This window comes from Hyla sarda, chromosome 5 (genome assembly GCF_029499605.1).
Source record: "Hyla sarda isolate aHylSar1 chromosome 5, aHylSar1.hap1, whole genome shotgun sequence".
In the NCBI taxonomy this organism is placed as follows: Eukaryota; Metazoa; Chordata; class Amphibia; order Anura; family Hylidae; genus Hyla; species Hyla sarda.
In genome coordinates this window covers 286,225,393-286,246,289 of record NC_079193.1, presented here as the reverse complement: position 1 = coordinate 286,246,289, position 20,897 = coordinate 286,225,393, and the positions used below count along the sequence as shown (strand labels likewise).

At 39.2% G+C, this 20,897-nt stretch overlaps 1 protein-coding gene across 15 annotated transcripts in view; it reads left to right on the top strand.

Annotated features, from left to right (window-relative positions):
* The window catches only part of ST18 (ST18 C2H2C-type zinc finger transcription factor), a 445,260-nt gene that overhangs the window by 273,355 nt on the left and 151,008 nt on the right, over nucleotides 1-20,897 (top strand). For all 15 annotated transcript variants that reach the window (XR_008844231.1, XR_008844230.1, XM_056521908.1 and 12 more), the window contains exons 3-4: nucleotides 7,146-7,200; nucleotides 15,616-15,646. Coding sequence is in view for 13 of the 15 variants with exons in the window: in XM_056521908.1 (XP_056377883.1) it covers nucleotides 7,146-7,200; nucleotides 15,616-15,646 (86 nt within the window). In the remaining 2 variants the exon portion in view is untranslated. The remainder of the gene's footprint in view (nucleotides 1-7,145; nucleotides 7,201-15,615; nucleotides 15,647-20,897) is intronic.

Here is a 20,897-nt window from a genome sequence, read left to right as displayed (position 1 = left end):
GCCTGTTAGTCTCATGCAGGACATGTGTGTGCTGCTGTAGCTGCGGTGCACAGGTCCTAAGTTCGCAGGCTGACACACTGACTGATCTGTATGTGTGTCGGAACTCCTAGCCTCCAGCCACTGCTAATGCTCTGACCCTGGCTGCTTCAGGGGGGTGCAGCGGACTGGACCGCCTTGAGAGCTCAGGCCCCTTACTGGGGTACTGGCTGTACCCCCCTGACTGCAGCCCTGCACCAGCCCTTGCTCCTGGGCAAAACTGAATGAAATATAATAGTTTTACTGAATTGGACAAAAATTTGCCTCAGATTTGCTCACCTCCACAATGTTAAAGTAAAGCTAAATGATTATTTTAATGGCGGGGGGGACAAATTCTTATTATTGTTTGAGTTCTGTGCATCAATATCCCAAATGTTAAAGAAAAAATATTCAATGTGACCATAAATTCTCCATAGTAGCCATTTTCTTTGAGAAGACCACCAATGGCAACATTGGTACCTTGATGGTTCAATGAGCAATCGAGGTCCCATATATCTTAATTATATGTTGTTTTAAATTTGTTAGGACAACATAACTTTAATAGTAAACTTTTAAAAAAATATCAAATACTAGATGGTGCTAGTCAAACTTATGGTGGTAATACTATAATATTCTGTAGCAACCAATGGTACCTTACAAGTTATCTACCATTGTTAATTTTCCTAGCCTGTTTCCCTAAAAAGATTTCAGTATCTATACAGTATCACATGTCTATAGAATAAGGTTTGTGTTATTACAATGCTCTACACACATACATCTGAGGCTTTGGGCTAGTTAGGTGTTTTTTGAGCATAGAAATAGAAACTTTGATGATCATACATGAACTATCCTCAGGAATCTTCACAACTATCCAAGGGTAATCTGGTAAACAGCAATTAAACCATATATATTGTACAGGGGGTCCCTAAAGTCTGGACATGTAGGTAAATGCATATCTGGGGAAAAGCATAGGCTCATATTTATCAATGTGCTTGCAACCAATCACAACCAAGCTTCAATTTTAAAAGAGCTCCTTAAGAAATAAAACTTGAGCTGTGATTGGTTGCTGCAATGTGATAAATCTGGGCCATAATGTTAGTTATAGTTAGTGAGTCCAGACTTTAGACTCACCCTGTATTGTTGGGAAAAGAGGTTAAAGGGGTATTCCAGGAAAAAACGTTTTTTTTATATATCAACTGGCTCCAGAAAGCTAAACAGATTTGTAAATTACTTCTATAAAAAAATCTTAATCCTTTCAGTACTTATGAGCTTCTGAAGTTAAGGTTGTTCCTTTCTGTCTAAGTCCTCTCTGATGACACCTGTCTCGGGAAACGCCCAGTTTAGAAGCAAATCCCCATAGCAAAGCTCTTCTAAACTGGGCATTTCCCGAGACAGGTGTCATCAGAGAGCACTTAGACAGAAAAGAACAACCTTGACTTCAGAAACTCATAAGTACGGAAAGGATTAAGATTTTTTAATAGATGTAATTTACAAATATGTTTACATTTCTGGAGCCAATTGATATATATAAAAAAGTTTTTTTCCTGGAAAACCCCTTTAACATGTTGCCATAATATTTGAATGTGTTTATATTTACAAATATAAACACATTCAAATATAAAATAACAAAATATATTGTTTAAGTAGTGAACCCTTGTGCATTTCCCTGCGAGAAATTTAGAAATGAATAAAATCTACTTTAATTAATCCTTCCAAGTGTTGGTAAAACATGGCAGCTAAAATGAGTGCAAGCAAAGTGCCCTTAATATAGTGGCAAATCAAGCCTCAAAGTCCTATTTAAGTGCAATATTATCGATCAATGTATAACCCCACCACCATGTTTGTCTACTGATTTATGTATCAATATGTATGATGAGATCTGGGACCTTGGAATGGCATATTTAAACAAGATATAATAAGACCTGTCTTATATACAATATACAATACAGTGAGTTCCATTTTCTTCTTATTGTGAATTCAAAATTAATTTGTTAGAATATGTATATATTTGGATGTTGTACTAGGATTTAAACCAATTTCTTTGATGAGATTTTGCTCCACTTTTTTAATCTGTTATATTGAGTATTCAACGCTGTTTCTTCACCAGTTGGAGATTATGGCCATCTCTATAGTATGATGGAGCCATGGAACCTAAAAATTATCTCTATAAGACAGTAAATTGTATATTTAAGAAAAAAGTTATGATTTCTTACAACTTTTTAATTGTAGTCAATTCTTTAGAAAGTTCATTGTAGGGTAGAGTTCATTCATTATGGTTTCATTGCAGGTACATCACTTTACCACCATGGTTACCCTAGGATTTTCCAAAATTGCAGTAAAAATACAGCGGCTTTAGTGTGATTTAAAAAACAAAACAAGAAAAAAAAAAGACATGTAAAAACCACTGACTTTTTAATGTGAATTTTGAGAAATTACAGCGAAACCTCCATGGAACTGCAAAGAACCCGCACCATGTGAACACAGTTTCTAAATAGGTTTCTATGCAAAAGGAAGGAGAAAGATTGACATCAATATATGAGAACACATTTGTTTGTAAATATCAATGGAAAAGGAGATGCAACCAATTAGTTATAAGGGGCCAGTTACATTATTAAATTGGCCATTTGGATGTTGAGCCATTTCTAAGTGCAATCTGTCATAATTGAAACATGTTCTTCTTTGTTTTATTTGCCTTATAATATATTTTGTTCAGATGTCATTTAATATGGCAAAAACCGGACAATGGGGCAACTTTTTGCAGCCCCTTTTATTGGCTGCCCACACTACATTGACCCAAATGACTGTGTGCTTGGCCTTGCAGTACAGTAAATCATAGAAATCAGTGAACCCTTTTTATTTGTTTCTTGTCCAAAGCTAGTTGAACAGACGCCGCTCAGACAGTGAAAAATTGCAGGGTGACTTTCTGTGTGCCTTTTTGTCCTAATAGCTGGCATAGAAAAACTCCATTAGGACATTAATATTGGAATGTTTCATATAAATTGCTTCTATTTCGAAAAAGAAAAAAAAAGTCCAACAAGTACAGCTGATCATTAAACAGTAAATATTGAATAAATGAAATATAAACACATAACGTTATTATTGTGAAATGTCGCTCTCATGAAAAACTTTGTGAAAAAAAATGTCATTAAAAAGAATGACGGTGGAACATTCATTTGTAAATTATAAAGTGAAAGAAACATGATTGAAATCAGTTCCGTAGCGTTTTAGATGGTTTATGGCAGAGGTTTTCTATGTGTCCCTAAACGTAGGTCATTTGCAAAAATAAGTGCATAAATGAACAAACTACATGAAATGCTGAACAATTACGAATATTGTGTGTCCATAATGGATGCCTGAAAGAACAATGAAACAGAGCGATATTTCAATAAAATCATTTCTTGGCACTTACTTGGGTTTGACCAAGTAGTAATTCTTTTCTGAACTGAGGCACAGACTGCTTTTAATTTTGTCTGCGGAGTTGCTTGCCATAAAAAACACAATGGATAAATAGTATATCTGCGCATAATATATACAGCGTTCTGGAGTTGTTTATCTCAATAGACTATAGTAATCAAAAGTAATGAACCTATTATGTGCAGGACCTTGGAGAGCGTAGAATGGCAGTAAAAGTGTGGCACATAAAAGGTTTATTAAAGGAAATTAAAGTCCATCATTGCCACACCTGCTCCCCTATTATAAGTCTATGGCAGGTCAGTGCCTTCAATCACAACTCAGCGGCACAGAATAGATCATGTTCCACATTACAATTGCTTCCACAAAGAGGACGCTCAGTTGTACATCTTCGGTGTGCTTACAACTCTATAATACACAGCATTAAATAAAAACAAAAGACCTTTTTTGACAATTATACCACATTGTCTTGTTGTTTGTGATATTGTTGGGATGCAAAATATTTTTTTCTCTTTTCTAAAACAATGCTGTACTATATTCTTTATGAGTGTAAATAACAGCTTTAACCATTTAGGAGCACAATGCAGTATAAGACTACACGTCTATGATGCATATATGGGTTTAGCGTATGTAGAGCTTGACCGATGGGTGCGTACAAACACAGTGACAGAACGTTGGCTGAGCTTTCTGGCCCAAACCTGAACATTTTAGACATTTTATGGACAGTCACATCTTATACTAGTGAAGCTGAAATGGGGGTGAATTGCGGTGTGGCCTGGTTGAGTCAGAGAAAGAGGTTAGAATAATTTTTTTTTCTGGTTTCAATATTGGGGCATATGGTTTATTACCTTCGGTACATTATCAGAGTTGCAGTTTGTGGCTATTGTGGTTTGTAATTCTACTTCTCCAACAGGAAACTTCAGGATATGCCTTTATACTGCAGATTTGTTGCAGAAATGTTCCTTATGTCAACTAGTAACATATCAATGAACACCAATAGACATAAGATGTAGTTTATTGTAAACAGCAGTTTCTGTCACATATTTCTTTTAGACTTTTAAACTATCCCATGACTAGATTGTCTTAAAACCAATAAAAGAACAAAATGTTTGAAATGCATTTTATATTGCACATATAACAATAAATCACTTATCTGCACTTACCTTGCAGCCAAGGCCGGACTGTCAATGAAGTTTAACGCCCACAGGCCCATTAAATTGTGGGGTGAATGTGAAGTATATTTGTGCACAAATTGAAAAATACCTCACATTTATAGAAAAGAGAGAGGAGGGAGAAGGCGCTTTCATGTGCAGGATTTCCAAGCGGTCTCACAGGGAGAGGAAAAGGGGAAAGCAGTCGTTCACCAATGTTGGTTGTGTACCATACACAACAATGTGAGGGGCGAGTATACAATTTCCATCTGCAGCCGGCCCGTTCAAAGTATGTAAAACACACAGAAGACTTCAGAAAGAAGACAGCATCTATGGGCGTTGAATGGATTAAGGAAGCAGTATAGCAGGACCTTCAGATAAGTATCTTTTACTGTAGTTCCAGCATGCAACACGTTTCGGTGCACATGCGCAGCTTCATCAGGCATGTCAAATGGGTCTACTGCACCTGGTTATATACCAGATGGAGTTTAACCCCTTCATAAAAAACATTAAGTACAAAAATTAACCCCTGTTTAACCAGCATTGCAAAACAGACAATTCATAGGAGTGAACAACACATAAAAAAGGCACATATGCAAGAAATGACATAAAGCAATCAAAGATTGCACATAACTCATATCACATATAAAAGGACACAAGCTGAAAAACAAATATAAAAAAAGTTATGTAGTTTTTCGACCACACAATGTAGCATGTATAAAAAGGACTACGTATAAATAATATATATTTTGCATATGTCATTTATATATTTAAATATTTAAAATCCTTTTTCTTCTCCAAATCCAGATATGGGAATGTGCACACTTTTAAGCATGTAAATATATTAAATTAAATAAATGACATCCCAGGGACAATATCATACTCAGGCGCACATGAAAAGTAACAAAACCAAGGATACAAACTACTATAAAGTTCCATCTATATATGGAGATTAGCGTATATTTTCAATGGTCTCATTTAGACCTTTTAAATATTTAAATATATAAATGACACATTCATAATACATATTATTTATACATAGTCCCTTTTATACATGCTACATTGTGTGGTTGAAAAACTACATAATGTTTTTCTATATTTGTTTTTCAGTTTGTGTCCTTTTATATGTAATATGAGTTTTGTGCAATCTTTGATTGCTTTATGTAATTTCTTGCATATGCACATTTTTTCTGTGTTGTTCACTCCTATGAATTGTCCGTTTTTCAATGCTGGTTAAACATGGGATAATTTTTGTACTTAATGTTCTTCTATGAAGGGGTTAAACTCCATCTGGCATATAACCAGGTGCAGTAGACCCATTTGACATGACTGATGAAGCTGTGCATGCGCAGCAAAACGCATTGCATGCTTGAACTACAATAAAAGATACTTACCTGAAGGTCCTGCTATCCAGCTTCCTTAATCCATTCAGCCCTGATAGATCCTGTCTTCTTTCTGAAGTCTTCTGTTTGGTTCACATTTATATGATGCAGACTGTAGCAAACTTTCATCTGTAGATACAGAGTAACACCATGTGGAATGGAAATTTGCATCAAGTAAAGTTTTGAATGGGACAGGAGGCATATTTGTACTAGTAATTAAATGTAATTCTAAAATGCTTGTTACGCTCATTTTCTTTGTATTAATAGGTTGGACAAGGGTGCTCTGTTACAAAGACAAAATGATATGTGGCACAGCCTCCCGATAACCTTCACATGGACTATGCTATGCCATTTATATATGGTCATTGGTTGTTTGGACAAGTGTCTGACCAGACAATTTACATTTGATTTCAGAGATAAATGATGATTTTTAGACCTGACATCATATGATTAATCTCAATTCCAGGGGTAGTCATGGCATCTAATATTACCATAAATCCTTTTTTACACAGGCGATTATTGGGCAGATGAGTGTTCCTAGGAGCGCTCATTCTCAATAATCGCCCATGTCAAGGAGACATCAATCAGCTGACATACAAGCTTGTTCATTGGCTGATTAAATCCTTTGTACAGCCAATAAAATCAGTGTTATCAGCAGCACATTGCCTTGTCCAAAGAGGGAATGTGCAGCCTATAACAAAGAACATTCACGTAGCCTGGCCACATAATTTATAGTGCCTTGTAAAGGCTCTGCAAATGGGCATTGATTTTGATACTCAGTGCTCCTTATCGGCCAGTGTTGGCCTGGGTAAAAAGGGCCCTAACTCTTAGACTAATACAATTTAATGCAGCACCCCCTATCATCAGCCTCACGGAGAGAAGATCACTCTGTGTCTCATGACTCACGATCACAGGGCCGGAGTATCGTGACATCACAGCTCCACCCCCTTGTGACATCACGCCCCACCCCCTCAATGCAAGTCTATGGGAGGGGCGTGATGGCCCCCCTTTGGATAGGGGATAAGATGTCTTAGGGCCGGAGTACCCCTTTTATATTCAATTATTTTTGTGAGAAGAGAAGCCTTAACTCTTGCTACTTGCCTCTAATGTAATAAATTTTAACATTTACTGATACCCTTCTTCAGTTTTAAATTCACATGATAAAATGTATTATTTTTTTATTTAGATGGCAGTAGATGGAGAAGGCACTAATCTATGCATACTCTCAAAAGAAATTAAAGGTAAGTTGTTTTGTCTTACAATGACAGCCAGAATAATTTTTACTGATCCCATAATTTTTCTGCCAGGCTCAATAATTTACTTTGGGAGAAGTGCAAAATATGGAAAAAGAAAAAAACTGAAAATGTTAAAATGTTTCTCTAGCTATAGATGTCATCAAGACATTTCACCATATATAGACTTAGTGTCATGTTCTCACAGTGTAAAATTTTGTGGCATATTTTATTTTACATGCACATTTCTGGCCATATTTTTGCTAAAAATGTCTGAGTAAAATAAAATATGCCATGAACTGTATACACTCTGCAAAGTATAAATAAATGTATCCGCATATTTAATTTAAAAATTAAAACCTTCAACAGTTTAGCTTTACATCTCTAAGTTTTTTCAATTTCGTTTTTTCCTCCTTACCTTTTAAAAACCATAACCCTTTCAATTTTGCACCCACAGACTCATATGATGGCTTTTTTTTTTTTTTTTTTGCGCCACCAATTCTACTTTGTAATGACATCAGTCATTTTACCCAAAAAATCTACGGTGAAGCAAAAAAAATCTTTGTGTGACAAAATAGAAAAAAAACGCCATTTTTAAATTTTGGGGGCTTCCGTTTCTACACAGTGCATTTTTCGGTAAAAATGACACCTTACCTTTATTCTGTAGGTCCATACAATTAAAATGTAACCCTACATATATAGGTTTGATTTTGCCTTTTTTGTCTAAAAAATCATAACTACATGCACGAAAATGTATAAGTTTAAAAATGTCCTCTTCTGACCTCTATAACTTTTTTTTTTTTTCCACATACATGGATGTATTAGGGCTAATTTTTTGTGCCATGCTCTGGAGTTTTTATTGGTTCAATGTTTGTTTTGATCTGATTTTTTGATTGCTTTTTATTCGTTTTACATGGTATAAAAAGTGACCAAAAATAAGCTATTTTGGACTTTTGAATTTTTTTCCATGTATGCCATTGACCGTGCGGTTTAATTAGCAATATATTTTTATAGTTCAGACATTTATGCATGCGGCAATACCACATATGTTTATATTTATTTTTATTTACATAGTTTTTTCTTTAAGCGGGAAAAGGGGGGTGATTCAAACTTTTATTAGGGAAGGGGTTAAATCGGATTTATTAACAATTTTTTTACACTTTTTTTTTTTTTTGCAATGTTATAGCCTCCATAGTGGACTATAACATATAGTACATTGATTGCAGACACTGATCAATGCTATGCCATAGCATTGCATTAATCAATGTTATCGGCACTCCACTGCTCCTGCCTGGATCTAAGGCACGGAGCAGTGAATCAACGATCGGACAACGGGGAGGTAGGTAGGGACCCTCCTCGTTTCTGTACAGATGATTGAGACACCGCGGTTTCATCGCGATGGTCCCGATCAGCCCGACTGAACTGCCGTGAAGGTTTCACTTTCAGATTCACATTTAGATGCGGCAATCGCCGCGTCTGAAGGGTAAATAAGAAGCAATCATTGATGTCCAGTATTAGCCACAGGTCCTGTCCGTTGTCTGCCGCGGGACCGACCTGATATAACACGGGGCCACCGCCTGACCCCACATTATATCGCGGAAGCAAGCGAAGGACATAAATATACGTCCTGCATTGTTAAGGAGTTAATATATTACTTGCACATGTTTTTTTCTTTTGTTTTTGTTTCATAGTGTACCTGTCAGATCTCTCTAATAAAAAAACTATTATACATTGCCCAGTGCCTCATCCTGATTATAAACATATCATTTTTATGTGTCTTTGACCTATATTTCTCTCAGAGTTACCTTTATTTACTTGCCATCATTGCTCAGTGAGGTTTCTGTCCATGCAGATATATGGGGTGTGTCCCTTTCTTCTTCTCACTGTAATGATTCCTCCCCCTTCTCCCCCTCCCTCACTCTGCTCTCACTCCCAGAGGGCAGGGAGCATGCACAGCAGCTCTGAACCTGCCTGCAGCCCTGTCAATCAATTATGGTGTCCATGATGTGTCGATGACCACTGGACACTGTGGGACTGCTATGTGTCCCAGGAAGCAGGTGGACCCTTAGTAGCTACTTTTTACGCTGGCTTTTTCAATATGAAATACTGAACATTTTCTGATGAGAGCAATTGCAAAACATATTGTTTTTGCATGCTATATAACATATCAAAAGTTATTGTATTTGACAGTGCCCATTTAAGTTGTTCTGGAAAATTATCAATGTGTTGTCAACACATAGAGATCCCGACTCTCTATTAACATTTGAAAAAGTACATTTAGTAATGTTCATTAAAACAACTTTTATCATCCTGTATGAATGACTTCAATGTATATCTGTGTATAAATGAATGACCTTGACTAACCTAAACACTAATGCTAATAAATAATACTATTAAATACAATGCAGACAAAATAATGGGGGGGGGGGGGGGGCGATGACTTTATATGTCTGTACTGATGAACACTAATCAAAATGTTTATAAAATGAGCAACTCTTTGTTTCTGCAGGTGAACCTCATTGGTTTTAATTGTATAATGAACTTGTAGTAGTGAATTTCTTTTGATGTCAAAAACTGCTTATTGGGGTTTGTATGACTCTTACACTAGTCATACTAAGGATAAGCTAGTTACATTTCTTCTAAGAGTGTTATCTATTAACTTAATAATCAGCAAGAGTAGAAAATGAATTCTAAAATGTAAAAAAATAAAATAATACACTGACCCATTAACCCCTTAAGGACCGAGCCCTTTTTCACCTTAAGGACCGGAGCGTTTTTTGCAATTCTGACCACTGTCACTTTAAACATTAATAACTCTGGGATGCTTTTAGTTATCATTCTGATTCCGAGATTGTTTTTTCGTGACATATTCTACTTTAACTTAGTGGTAAAATTTTATGGTAACTTGCATCCTTTCTTGGTGAAAAATCACCAAATTTGATGAAAAAAATGAAAATTTTGCATTTTTCTAACTTTGAAGCTCTCTGCTTGTAAGGAAAATGGATATTCAAAATATATTTTTTTTGGGGTTCACATATACAATATGTCTACTTTATGTTTGCATCATAAAATGTATGAGTTTTTACTTTTGGAAGACACCAGAGGGCTTCAAAGTTCAGCAGCAATTTTGAAATTTTTCACAAAATTTTCAAACTCTCTATTTTTCATGGACCAGTTCACGTTTGAAGTGGATTTGAAGGGCCTTCATATTAGAAATGCCCCATAAAAGACCCCATTATAAAAACTACACCCCCCAAAGTATTCAAAATGACATTCAGTAAGTGTATTAACCCTTTAGGTGTTTCACAGGAATAGCAGCAAAGTGAAGGAGAAAATTCAAAATCTTCATTTTTTACACTCGCATTTTCTTGTAGACCCAATTTTTGAATTTTTGAAAGGGGTAAAAAGGAGAAAATTTTTACTTGTATTTGAAACCCAATTTCTCTCGAGTAAGCACATACCTCATATGTCTATGTTAATTGTTCAGCGGGCGCAGTAGAGGGCTCAGAAAGGAAGGAGCGTCAAATGGTTTTTGGGGGGCATGTCACCTTTAGGAAGCCCCTATGGTGCCAGAACAGCAAAAAAACACACATGGCATACCATTTTGGAAACTAGACTCCTCAGGGAACGTAACAAGGGGTAAAGTGAACCTTAATACCCCACAGGTGTTTCACGACTTTAGCATATGTAAAAAAAATTATATATTTTTTACCTAAAATGCTTGGTTTCCCAAAAATGTTACATTTTTAAAAAGTGTAATAGCAGAAAATACCCCCCAAAATTTGAAACCCAATTTCTCCCGATTCAGAAAACACCCCATATGGGGGTGAAAATTGCTCTGCTGGCACACTACAGGTCTCAGAAGAGAAGGAGTCACATTTGGCTTTTTGAAAGCAAATTTTGCTCTGGGGGCATGTCGCATTTAGGAAGCCCCTATGGTGCCAGAACAGCAAAAAAAAAACACATGGCATACCATTTTGGAAACTAGACCCCTCGGGGAACGTAACAAGGGGTAATGTGAACCTTAATACCCTACAGGTGTTTCACGACTTTTGCATATGTGAACATTTTTTATTTTTTTTTACCTAAAATGCTTGGTTTCCCAAAATTTTTACATTTTTAAAAAGGGTAATAGCAGAAAACACCCCCCAAAATTTGAAGCCCAATTTCTCCCGATTCAGAAAACACCCCATATGGGGGTGAAAAGTGCTCTGCTGGCGCACTACAGGTCTCAGAAGAGAAGGAGTCACGTTTGGCTTTTTGAAAGCAAATTTTGCTCTGGGGGCATGCCGCATTTAGGAAGCCCCTATGGTGCCAGAACAGCAAAAAAAAAACACATGGCATACCATTTTGGAAACTAGACACCTTGGGGAACGTAACAAGGGGTAATGTGAACCTTAATACCCTACAGGTGTTTCACGACTTTTGCATATGTGAACATTTTTTATTTTTTTTTACCTAAAATGCTTGGTTTCCCAAAATTTTTACATTTTTAAAAAGGGTAATAGCAGAAAACACCCCCCAAAATTTGAAGCCCAATTTCTCCCGATTCAGAAAACACCCCATATGAGGGTGAAAAGTGCTCTGCTGGCGCACTACAGGTCTCAGAAGAGAAGGAGTCACGTTTGGCTTTTTGAAAGCAAATTTTGCTCTGGGGGCATGCCGCATTTCGGAAGCCCCTATGGTGCCAGGACAGCAAAAAAAAAAAAAAACACATGGCACACCATTTTGGAAACTGGACCCCTCGGGGAACGTAACAAGGGGTTAAGTGAACCTTTATACCCCACAGGTGTTTTATGACTTTTGTATATGTAAAAAAAAAAATTTTTTTCTTACCTAAAATGCTTGTTTTCCCAAAAATTTTACATTTTTAAAAAGGGTAATAGCAAAGAATACCCCACAAAATTTGAAGCCCAATTTCTCCCGAGTATGGCGATGCCCCATATGTGGCCCTAAACTGTTGCCTTGAAATACGACAGGGCTCCAAAGTGAGAGTGCCATGCGCATTTGAGGCCTAAACTAGGGATTGCATAGGGGTGGACATAGGGGTATTCTACGCCAGTGATTCCCAAACAGGGGGCCTCCAGCTGTTGTAAAACTCCCAGCATGCCTGGACAGTCAGTGGCTATCTGGCAATACTGGGAGTAGTTGTTTTGCAACAGCTGGAGGCTCCGTTCTGGAAACAGTGGCGTACCAGACGTTTTTCATTTTTATTGGGGAGGGGAGGGGGGCTGTGTAGGGGTATGTGAATATGTAGTGTTTTTTACTTTTTATTTTATTTTGTGGTAGTGTAGTGTTTTTAGGGTACAGTCACACGGGCGGGGGGTTCACAGTAGTTTCTCGCTGGCAGTTTGAGCTGCGGCAGAAAATTTAACGCAGCTCAAACTTGCAGCCGGATACTTACTGTAATCCTCCGCCCATGTGAGTGTACCCTGTATGTTCACATTGGGGGGGGGGAACATCCAGCTGTTGCAAAACTACAACTCCCAGCATGGACGGTATATCAGTGCATGCTGGGAGTTGTAGTTTTGCAACCGCTGGAGGCTCCGTTTTGGAAACAGTGACGTACCAGACGTTTTTCATTTTTATTGGGGAGGGGAGGGGGGCTGTGTAGGGGTATGTGTATATGTAGTGTTTTTTACTTTTTATTTTATTTTGTGTTAGTGTAGTGTAGTGTTTTTAGGGTACAGTCACACGGGCGGGGGGTTCACAGTAGTTTCTCGCTGGCAGTTTGAGCTGCGACAGAAAATTTGCCGCAGCTCAAACTTGCAGCCGGATACTTACTGTAATCCTCCGCCCATGTGAGTGTACCCTGTACATTCACATTGGGGGGGGGGGGGGGGGAAACATCCAGCTGTTGCAAAACTACAACTCCCAGCATGTACGGTCTATCAGTGCATGCTGGGAGTTGTAGTTTTGCAACAGCTGGAGACACACAGGTTGTGAAACACCGAGTTTGGTAACAAACTCAGTGTTTTGCAACCAGTGTGCCTTCAGCTGTTGCAAAAGCTACAACCCCCAGCATGTACGGACAGCGGAAGGGCATGCTGGGTCTTGTAGTTATGCAACAGCCGGAGGCATACTACATTGGCTGGGGATGCTGGGGATTGTAGTTATGCAACAGCTGGAGACACACTGGTTTACTACTTAACTCAGTGTGCCTTCAGCTGTTGCAAAACTACAACTCTCAGCAGTCACCGACAGCCAACGGGCATGCTGGGAGTTGTAGTTATGCAACCACCAGATGCACCACTACAACTCCCAGCATGCACTTTAGCTGATTGTGCAAGCTGGGAGTTGTAGTTACACAACAGCTGAAGGTACACTTTTACATAGAAAGAATGTGCCTTCAGCTGTTGCAAAACTACAAGTCCCAGCATGCCCATAAGGGCATGCTGGGAGTTGTGGTGGTCTGCCTCCTGCTGTTGCATAACTACAGCTCCCAGCATGCCCTTGTTGCATGCTGGGAGCTGTTGCTAAGCAACAGCAGGAGGCTGTCACTCACCTCCAACGATCCAGCAGCACAGGTCAGTCCCTCGTCGTCTCCGCCGCCGCCGCTGCTCCTGGGGCCCCGATCCCAACAGGGACGCCGGGGATCGGGGTCCCCAGCACCGGGGGTCGTCTTCCCGCACCCGCTCACGTCCTCCGAAAGAGGGGCGGAGCGGGTTGCGGGAGTGACACCCGCAGCAGGCGCCCTGATTGGTCGGCCGGTAATCCGGCCGACGAATCAGGGCGATCGTGAGGTGGCACCAGTGCCACCTCACCCCTGCTGGCAATGGCTGTTCGGGGCCGTCTCTGACGGCCCCGATCAGCCAGTAATTCCGGGTCATCGGGTCACTGGAGACCCGATTGACCCGGAATCTGCCGCAGATCGCTGGACTGAATTGTCCAGCGATCTGCGGCAATCGCCGACATGGGGGGACATAATGACCCCCCTGGGCGATATGCCGGGATGCCTGCTGAACGATTTCAGCAGGCATCCGGCTCCGGCTCCCCTCCGGCTAGCGGTGGGGGCCGGAAATGCTCAGGGCGTATCCATAAGCCCTCGGTCCTTAAGGACTTGGAAACGGGGGCGTATGGATACGTCCTATGTCCTTAAGGGGTTAAAGGGGTATTCCAGGCAAAACCTTTTTTATATATATAAATCAACTGGCTCCGGAAAGTTAAACATATTTGTAAATTACTTCTATTAAAAAATCTTAATCCTTCCAATAGTTATTAGCTTCTGAAGTTTTCTGTCTAACTGCTCAATGATGATGTCACCTCCCGGGAGCTGTGCATGATGGGAGAATATCCCCATAGGAACTGCACAGCTCCCGGGACGTGAGTAATCATAGAGCAGTTAGACAGAAAACAACACTTAAGTGCAGAAGCTAATAACTATTGGAAGGATTAAGATTTTTCTTATAGAAGTAATTTACAAATCTGTTTAACTTTCCGGAGCCAGTTGATATATAAAAAAGTTTTGGCCTGGAATACCCCTTTAAGTTACAGCCAGTGCTTGTATGTGGCCTCTAGAGGGCAGAGCAGGAACCGCAATAGTGGAAGAAGAAGCAGGAGTGAGTCCAGGGGATATAGCTCAGGGCCTACAGTGGAGAGCTGAAACAGAGAATGCAGCTCTGTGCCGGTGAGTGCCAGGACACACATTACTCCAGAGGATGCCAATCGCCAGCGTTACAGTATGCAAAGCATCTGTGCCCCTCCAATTATAACTTTTATCATATCCTGACAAATGTATGCTGGGAGTTTTTCCCGGTTTTGTGGATCAGCTTTTTAAAATTCTATGTAGATGTAAAGCAAACCCCCATAGTATATTCCACTAGTGTGCTCATGCGCCCCAGACTGACACTGATGCTATTTACTTTTATATTTGATATTATTTACCATTTGGAACATTTCTTTCAGATATAACAAGAATGAATTCAAGCTTTACATCATAAGAGGCTATAATGATACTTCTATGCCCTAAAAATTGTTATGTCTTTGTTACATTGGATTATCTTTACATAGAATTACAGTTGGGGGTTAAGTGAAAACTGGCTTGCTCATTTATTATCTTCACTGAGTGTGTTTCCGCAAGTGTTGCTGTTATAACAACATGAATAATTTTTAAACCACCTGTTGGCTCTGTCAATATGTTGTGTACCCTTGTGTGGGCAGGTATTGATAAACACCAGCTTTCATCCTTCTCAGATCATTTTAATGCTAACAAGTGCAGAGCTTTCTCACCACATGTCCTAGAAAAAAAAAGATAACAGAAAACAAACTAAGAGAATTTAGCATTTCTATCAAGTATAAGCTTTAATAGAGATTCCTAATTGTTTTCTCCAAGTGCATGTGTAGTGATTTATGTCGGTATCACAGAAGGTTCCCGGTTTGATACACACATTGATGTGTCTCCTCTTTTTTTCTTTTGTTGTACAGTGGAAGAAGATTCTCTAGAACAAGAGCTCAGGTAAAAAAAATAAACAATAATTTGTATTATATGTATCTAATAAACAGATTGGATTTGTGATGTTTACAGCTTTACCATCTCAGTCTTATTTTAATCAACAATCCTTTCTACAAACCAAATATATTAGTTCTGATCACCCATTAATGTGTACCAGTCTATTCAAAAGATGTTTAACCTACATGATTTGGTTATATTAAAGGGGTTATCCAGTGTTTGCTAAATAAAAAAAAAAAATAATAATAATAATATTCTGGTGGGGCTGTGGGTAAATAGAAAAAAACATACTTATCTACCCCTGGTCCCCTGAAGCTCTATCTTGTCCCTTGATCTTCTTGCTTTTGAGGCCAGCGCTCGTTGAAAGACCTTCCTGCTCAGCTAATCTCTATACCATACAGGACACCACTGTGGCCAGTGATAGGTTGAACAGGCAGGTCCTACTCCAAGCAATATTCTCAGAAGCAGGAAGAAGATAGAAGATTGGGGGAACAGACAGAGCCGAGTGGGTAGTAGCAGGGTACCAGGGCTAGGTAAGAGTGTTTTTTCTTCTGTTTCCCAGCCACGGCATATTATTTTATTTACGGTAATATAATTTTTTTACATAGTAAACGAATGAGTGGAAAAAGTGGTAACGTAGGCTTGCATTGAGGGGTGGAGCGAGACGTCACACGGGGGCGTAGGCGTGACGTCACACACCGCTGGCCCTGTGGTCGCCGGTAATCAGACGCGGAGTGAAAATGCTCCAGGGACTGACTACAAACGGGGTGCCGCGTGCATGATCCCGGGCTTCCCCAGCTGCGGGACTCCTGCAATCAGGCATCTTATCCCCTATCCTTTGGATAGGGGATAAGTTGTGTAAGCACCGGAGTACCCCTTTAAATAGGCATAAATGAATTTTCCCAATGCAAACATTTATGGCATATCCTTTCTGGTAGATGCAATTCCTACCTCTGGGATGAGGATCCCCTGGACTTATTTGGCCTGACTGCAGCCTCAGAGTTAGCCAAAATTCCAAAAACAGCTTTTTTATGCTATTGCCGGAATTCCCATAGAAGTTAATAGGAGTTGCAGATACAGCATAGCACTTTTAGCTAAAATAACTTAAGTGACTGTTTTTCTCCCATAATGATCTGACCACTTTCTTGTTTCCTCTATGACTGTGCACCTGTGTGATGCTGCTCACAATATCCAACAATTCCTCTGCCTGCATGCAAAGGGGAGACTACACAAGAGAAATGGATTGTTCCAGCTCACTAGTTCAATACTTGCCCTCACTGCTCACTTGGCATAGATGATTTGCAACTTAATTTATTCAGAACTTAAAAGGGATACTTCGGTGAAAACATTTTTTTTTAATCAACTGGTGCCAGAAAGTTAAACAGATATGTAAATTACTTCTATTAAAAAATCTTTACCCTTCCAGTACTTTTAAGCAGATATATGCTACAGAGGAAATTATTTTCTTTTTGAATTTCTTTTTTGTCTTTTCCACAGTGCTCTCTGCTGACACCTGATGCCTGTATCAGGAACTGTCCAGAGCAGAATAGGTTTGCAATGGGGATTTTCTTGGACAGTTCCTGATATGGGCATCAGGTGTCAGCAGAGAGCACTGTGGACAAGACAAAAAAATTATTCAAAAAGAAAATAATTTTCTCTGTGGCATATATCTGCTTAAAAGTACTGGAAGGGTAAAGATTTTTTAATAGAAGTAATTTACAAATCTGTTTAACTTTCTTGCACCAGTTGATTTGTAAGGGAGTAAGGGTGCAGATTACTCCAGAACGATGTCGGGGGAGTTGAACAAATGGTATAGCCTGTGAGCTACTCTTGTTTATGTGAGGGAGTTACATAGACATAGTAGCTCACATGGCTATGGTGTTTGCTCAAATCCCATGAAAGTCCCTGATTTTGACTTTCCCAACCACCTGTCTGGTGGCTGCAAAAAAGCCAAAGGTGACCAAAAAAGCAAATTGTCTACAAGGGATTACCCTGACTGACACTTTTTTTTACATCTATTTTTATACCTATTTGACATCCTTAAAACTTTGAAATGTGTTTTGATTCATTGTTTCATTTGAATCAGAAGTTTTTTGATTCATTTGTGTATACAAACATTCAGTATTGGCCCTTGACTAATTCATTATAAGATCTATACAGTGAACAGGGGAGATCATTTATGCATATTTAACCCTGCACAGGATAAATATAAAAAAAAATTGTAAACTTAAAGTGTCATACATGACGTTTCAGAGCATTTAGAGGACTTTCCATTTGGACCCTATAAAAGGGGTACACCAGCGCCAAGACATCTTATCCCCTATCCAAAGGATTGGGGATAAGATGCCTGATCCCAGGGGTCCTGCCACTGGGGACCCCCGCGATCTTTCACACAGCCCCCCGTTACCATTAGCCACAGGAGCATGTACGCTCTGGGTCTGATGACTGCCGATCACAGGGCCGGAGTATTGTGATGTCACAGCTTCGCCCCCTCAATGCAAGCTTATGGGAGGGGGCGTGGCAGCTGCCACGCCCCCTCCCATAGGCTTGCATTGAAGGGGCAGAGTGTGGCGTCACACAGGGGCGGAGCCGTGACGTCACAATACTCTGGCCCTGTGATCGGCAGTCATCAGACCCGGAGCGAACATGCTCCGGGGGCTGATAGTAACGGGGTGCTGCGTGAAAAAGCACGGGGGTCCCCAGCGGCAGGACCCCCAAGATCAGGCATCTTATAACCTATCCTTTGAATAGCGGATAAGATGTCGCAGCGCTGGAGTACCCCTATAAAAGGGATTGAATGGAATCTGTCAGCTAATGTTAAAGATTTAGAGAGGCATTCCCATTGCAAGTCTGAATGAATGCCCCGCCAGTGCACAGGCTTGTGGGATTTCTGTAGAAGCATGTGCCTCTACATAAATCCCTGTGCAACTGACTGTCTGTGCACCCTCCCTAAAATCTCCGCCACCTGTGAGCTGGTGGAGGTTTCAAGCACAGTTTACGCATTCTAGAACACCCTATCCAGCACAAGCTCAGCGAGCAGGGCGTTAACAGTCAAAAAGTCGTTTCATTTTTGCGCAAGGTCCTTCCTTGTGCAAAAATTATGCAACTTTTTGTTTGCTAGCTTTTTTTTTTTTTCCTGAAATTAATTTTAGGAGTTTCTATCCCCAGTGTTGAGTTGAGTTTCATGCAGTTACATTATCTTTCTGCCTTGTGGGTAAAGGACTGTTTTTTGCCCTACTGTGAAAAGAGTTTGTTTAGATCAATATGTGTCCCCTTTGTGATGTGAAACTAAATGAACTAGATCATCCACACTGTTTCACATAAGTATGGCACTTCTCTAGTCACAGAAGGGAAATAAATAAAAAGTGTTGTACCAAAACTGTGATGACTTCTGCATCAAAGTCACATTTATCATATACTTATAGGGGATTCACTTATAAGGAAAGTTACTTTGACCTCTGTCCACCTGTTTATGAAGATTTTGCATGGGGGCTTTGGACATAGCTCTTCTTTTCAAAGTCCATATCACAGAAAAAGCTTTCCCCAGTCTGTTTTTATTTTCACTGTAATGTTTCATATGATATTACCATATTCCAGCATTGTTTTTTCCTGGTTGGGTTTGGCCTCTATGTTGATAAAATCCACTAAGCCACAAAGTTGGGTAATCTAATGTTATTCTGATAGCTTTCAATATATGTATATGTTATAACATTGGTCTGTTATGTGTCGAAGATAAACTTTAAATTCATATATAACTATTAATTTATACAGTATAATGAATATGTTTTATACATTTCACACTCTGTGGCAGTTTTCATGTTGTTGCATTAATGCTCTAAATAAAAAGAAGGTTTTGTATAATATGCATTTACAAAAAAAACTGTATGAATATGAAGTGTCTATAAAGGGAAGGTTAGATTTAGAAAATAGGTACAGTACATATTTGTAGAGAAGGCTACAGAGAATGTCTGACCTAGTCCTTAAGGACTTAGTTGAATGTTCTCTGTGGATTTGGATTCCATAGCTACCCATTGGAGGATTAACAGATAAACATGGGCATTTAATGTGTAAAAACAATATTTATAGCACTTAGCCATAAATATAGCATTACAACGGTTTATTTAAATTTAAAGATACATCTGCTCTGAAAATTGCAAGCTGCACTATAAGATGACTTTTACCAATGGGCATGCTATTGCCAATCACAATTAGTTTTATGTGTAATACAATACAATAAATACACATGCACTCTATTTTATATATAGTTAATAACTCCCTTTTTTATACTTAAATGTAGTTACTCCTATTCAGATATTGATATCCCATAATAATGCATTACATAATACACAAAATTACCAGTAAACCCTTTGTACCAAATTCCGAACTATAAGAATTAACTCTTTAAAGAACTTTTCCTGAAGATTAAAAGGAATGTCCCATTAATATCAGATCGGTGGTGGTGTGATTTTAAGGACTAATACCAATGAGCCAAATGAAGGGGCTGTGATACTCAGGCAAGCATTGGGGCCTCTTCATTATTTATCAGGCAACACAGCATACTTTTTCAAGTGGCTATGCCTGGTACTGAAGTTAAGTGGCATTCACTTAAAGCGTACCCGTCAGATCCAACAAAAAAACATTTTTTTTTAAATATATTACTCAGTACCTAATCCTGACCATGTACATCTAATTTTTTTTAGTGTTTAGCACCTTTATTTATTTTTGTATTACACTTTTAATTTAGCTCACTAGTCTGAATTCCTCTCAAAGGGAAGGGGCGTGGCCTCACTGTGCAGGTCTCCTCCCCCTCCGTCAGTATGCTGTCTGCTCACATCTCCCTTCGCATTAGCAAAACTACAACTCCCAGCTTGTCCACACTGACAGTAGCGGGACACAAGCTGACAGTGGGAGGATTTTCCCTCCAGCTCTGAGCCCTGCACTCACAGCTGTCAATCAAGGAAGTGTGTCCATGACATTGGTGATGATGCATGGACACAGCAAGACTAGTATGTGTCCAAGTAGGCAGGGGGGGGGGCAGTTGTTTGACTGGCTTTTTCCGTATGAAATACAGAACATATTCTAATGAAAGCAATTGCAAAACCTATTGGTTTTGCATGCTTTACAACATATCAAAAGTGTTTGTATCTGACATTGCCCATTTAAGCTATAATACCACCATGGCTTACTAGACACAGTTCCATACATGTTACCAGCTGTAGTTGTTATTGCTGCTTGTCCCATTAAAGGGTACTCCATC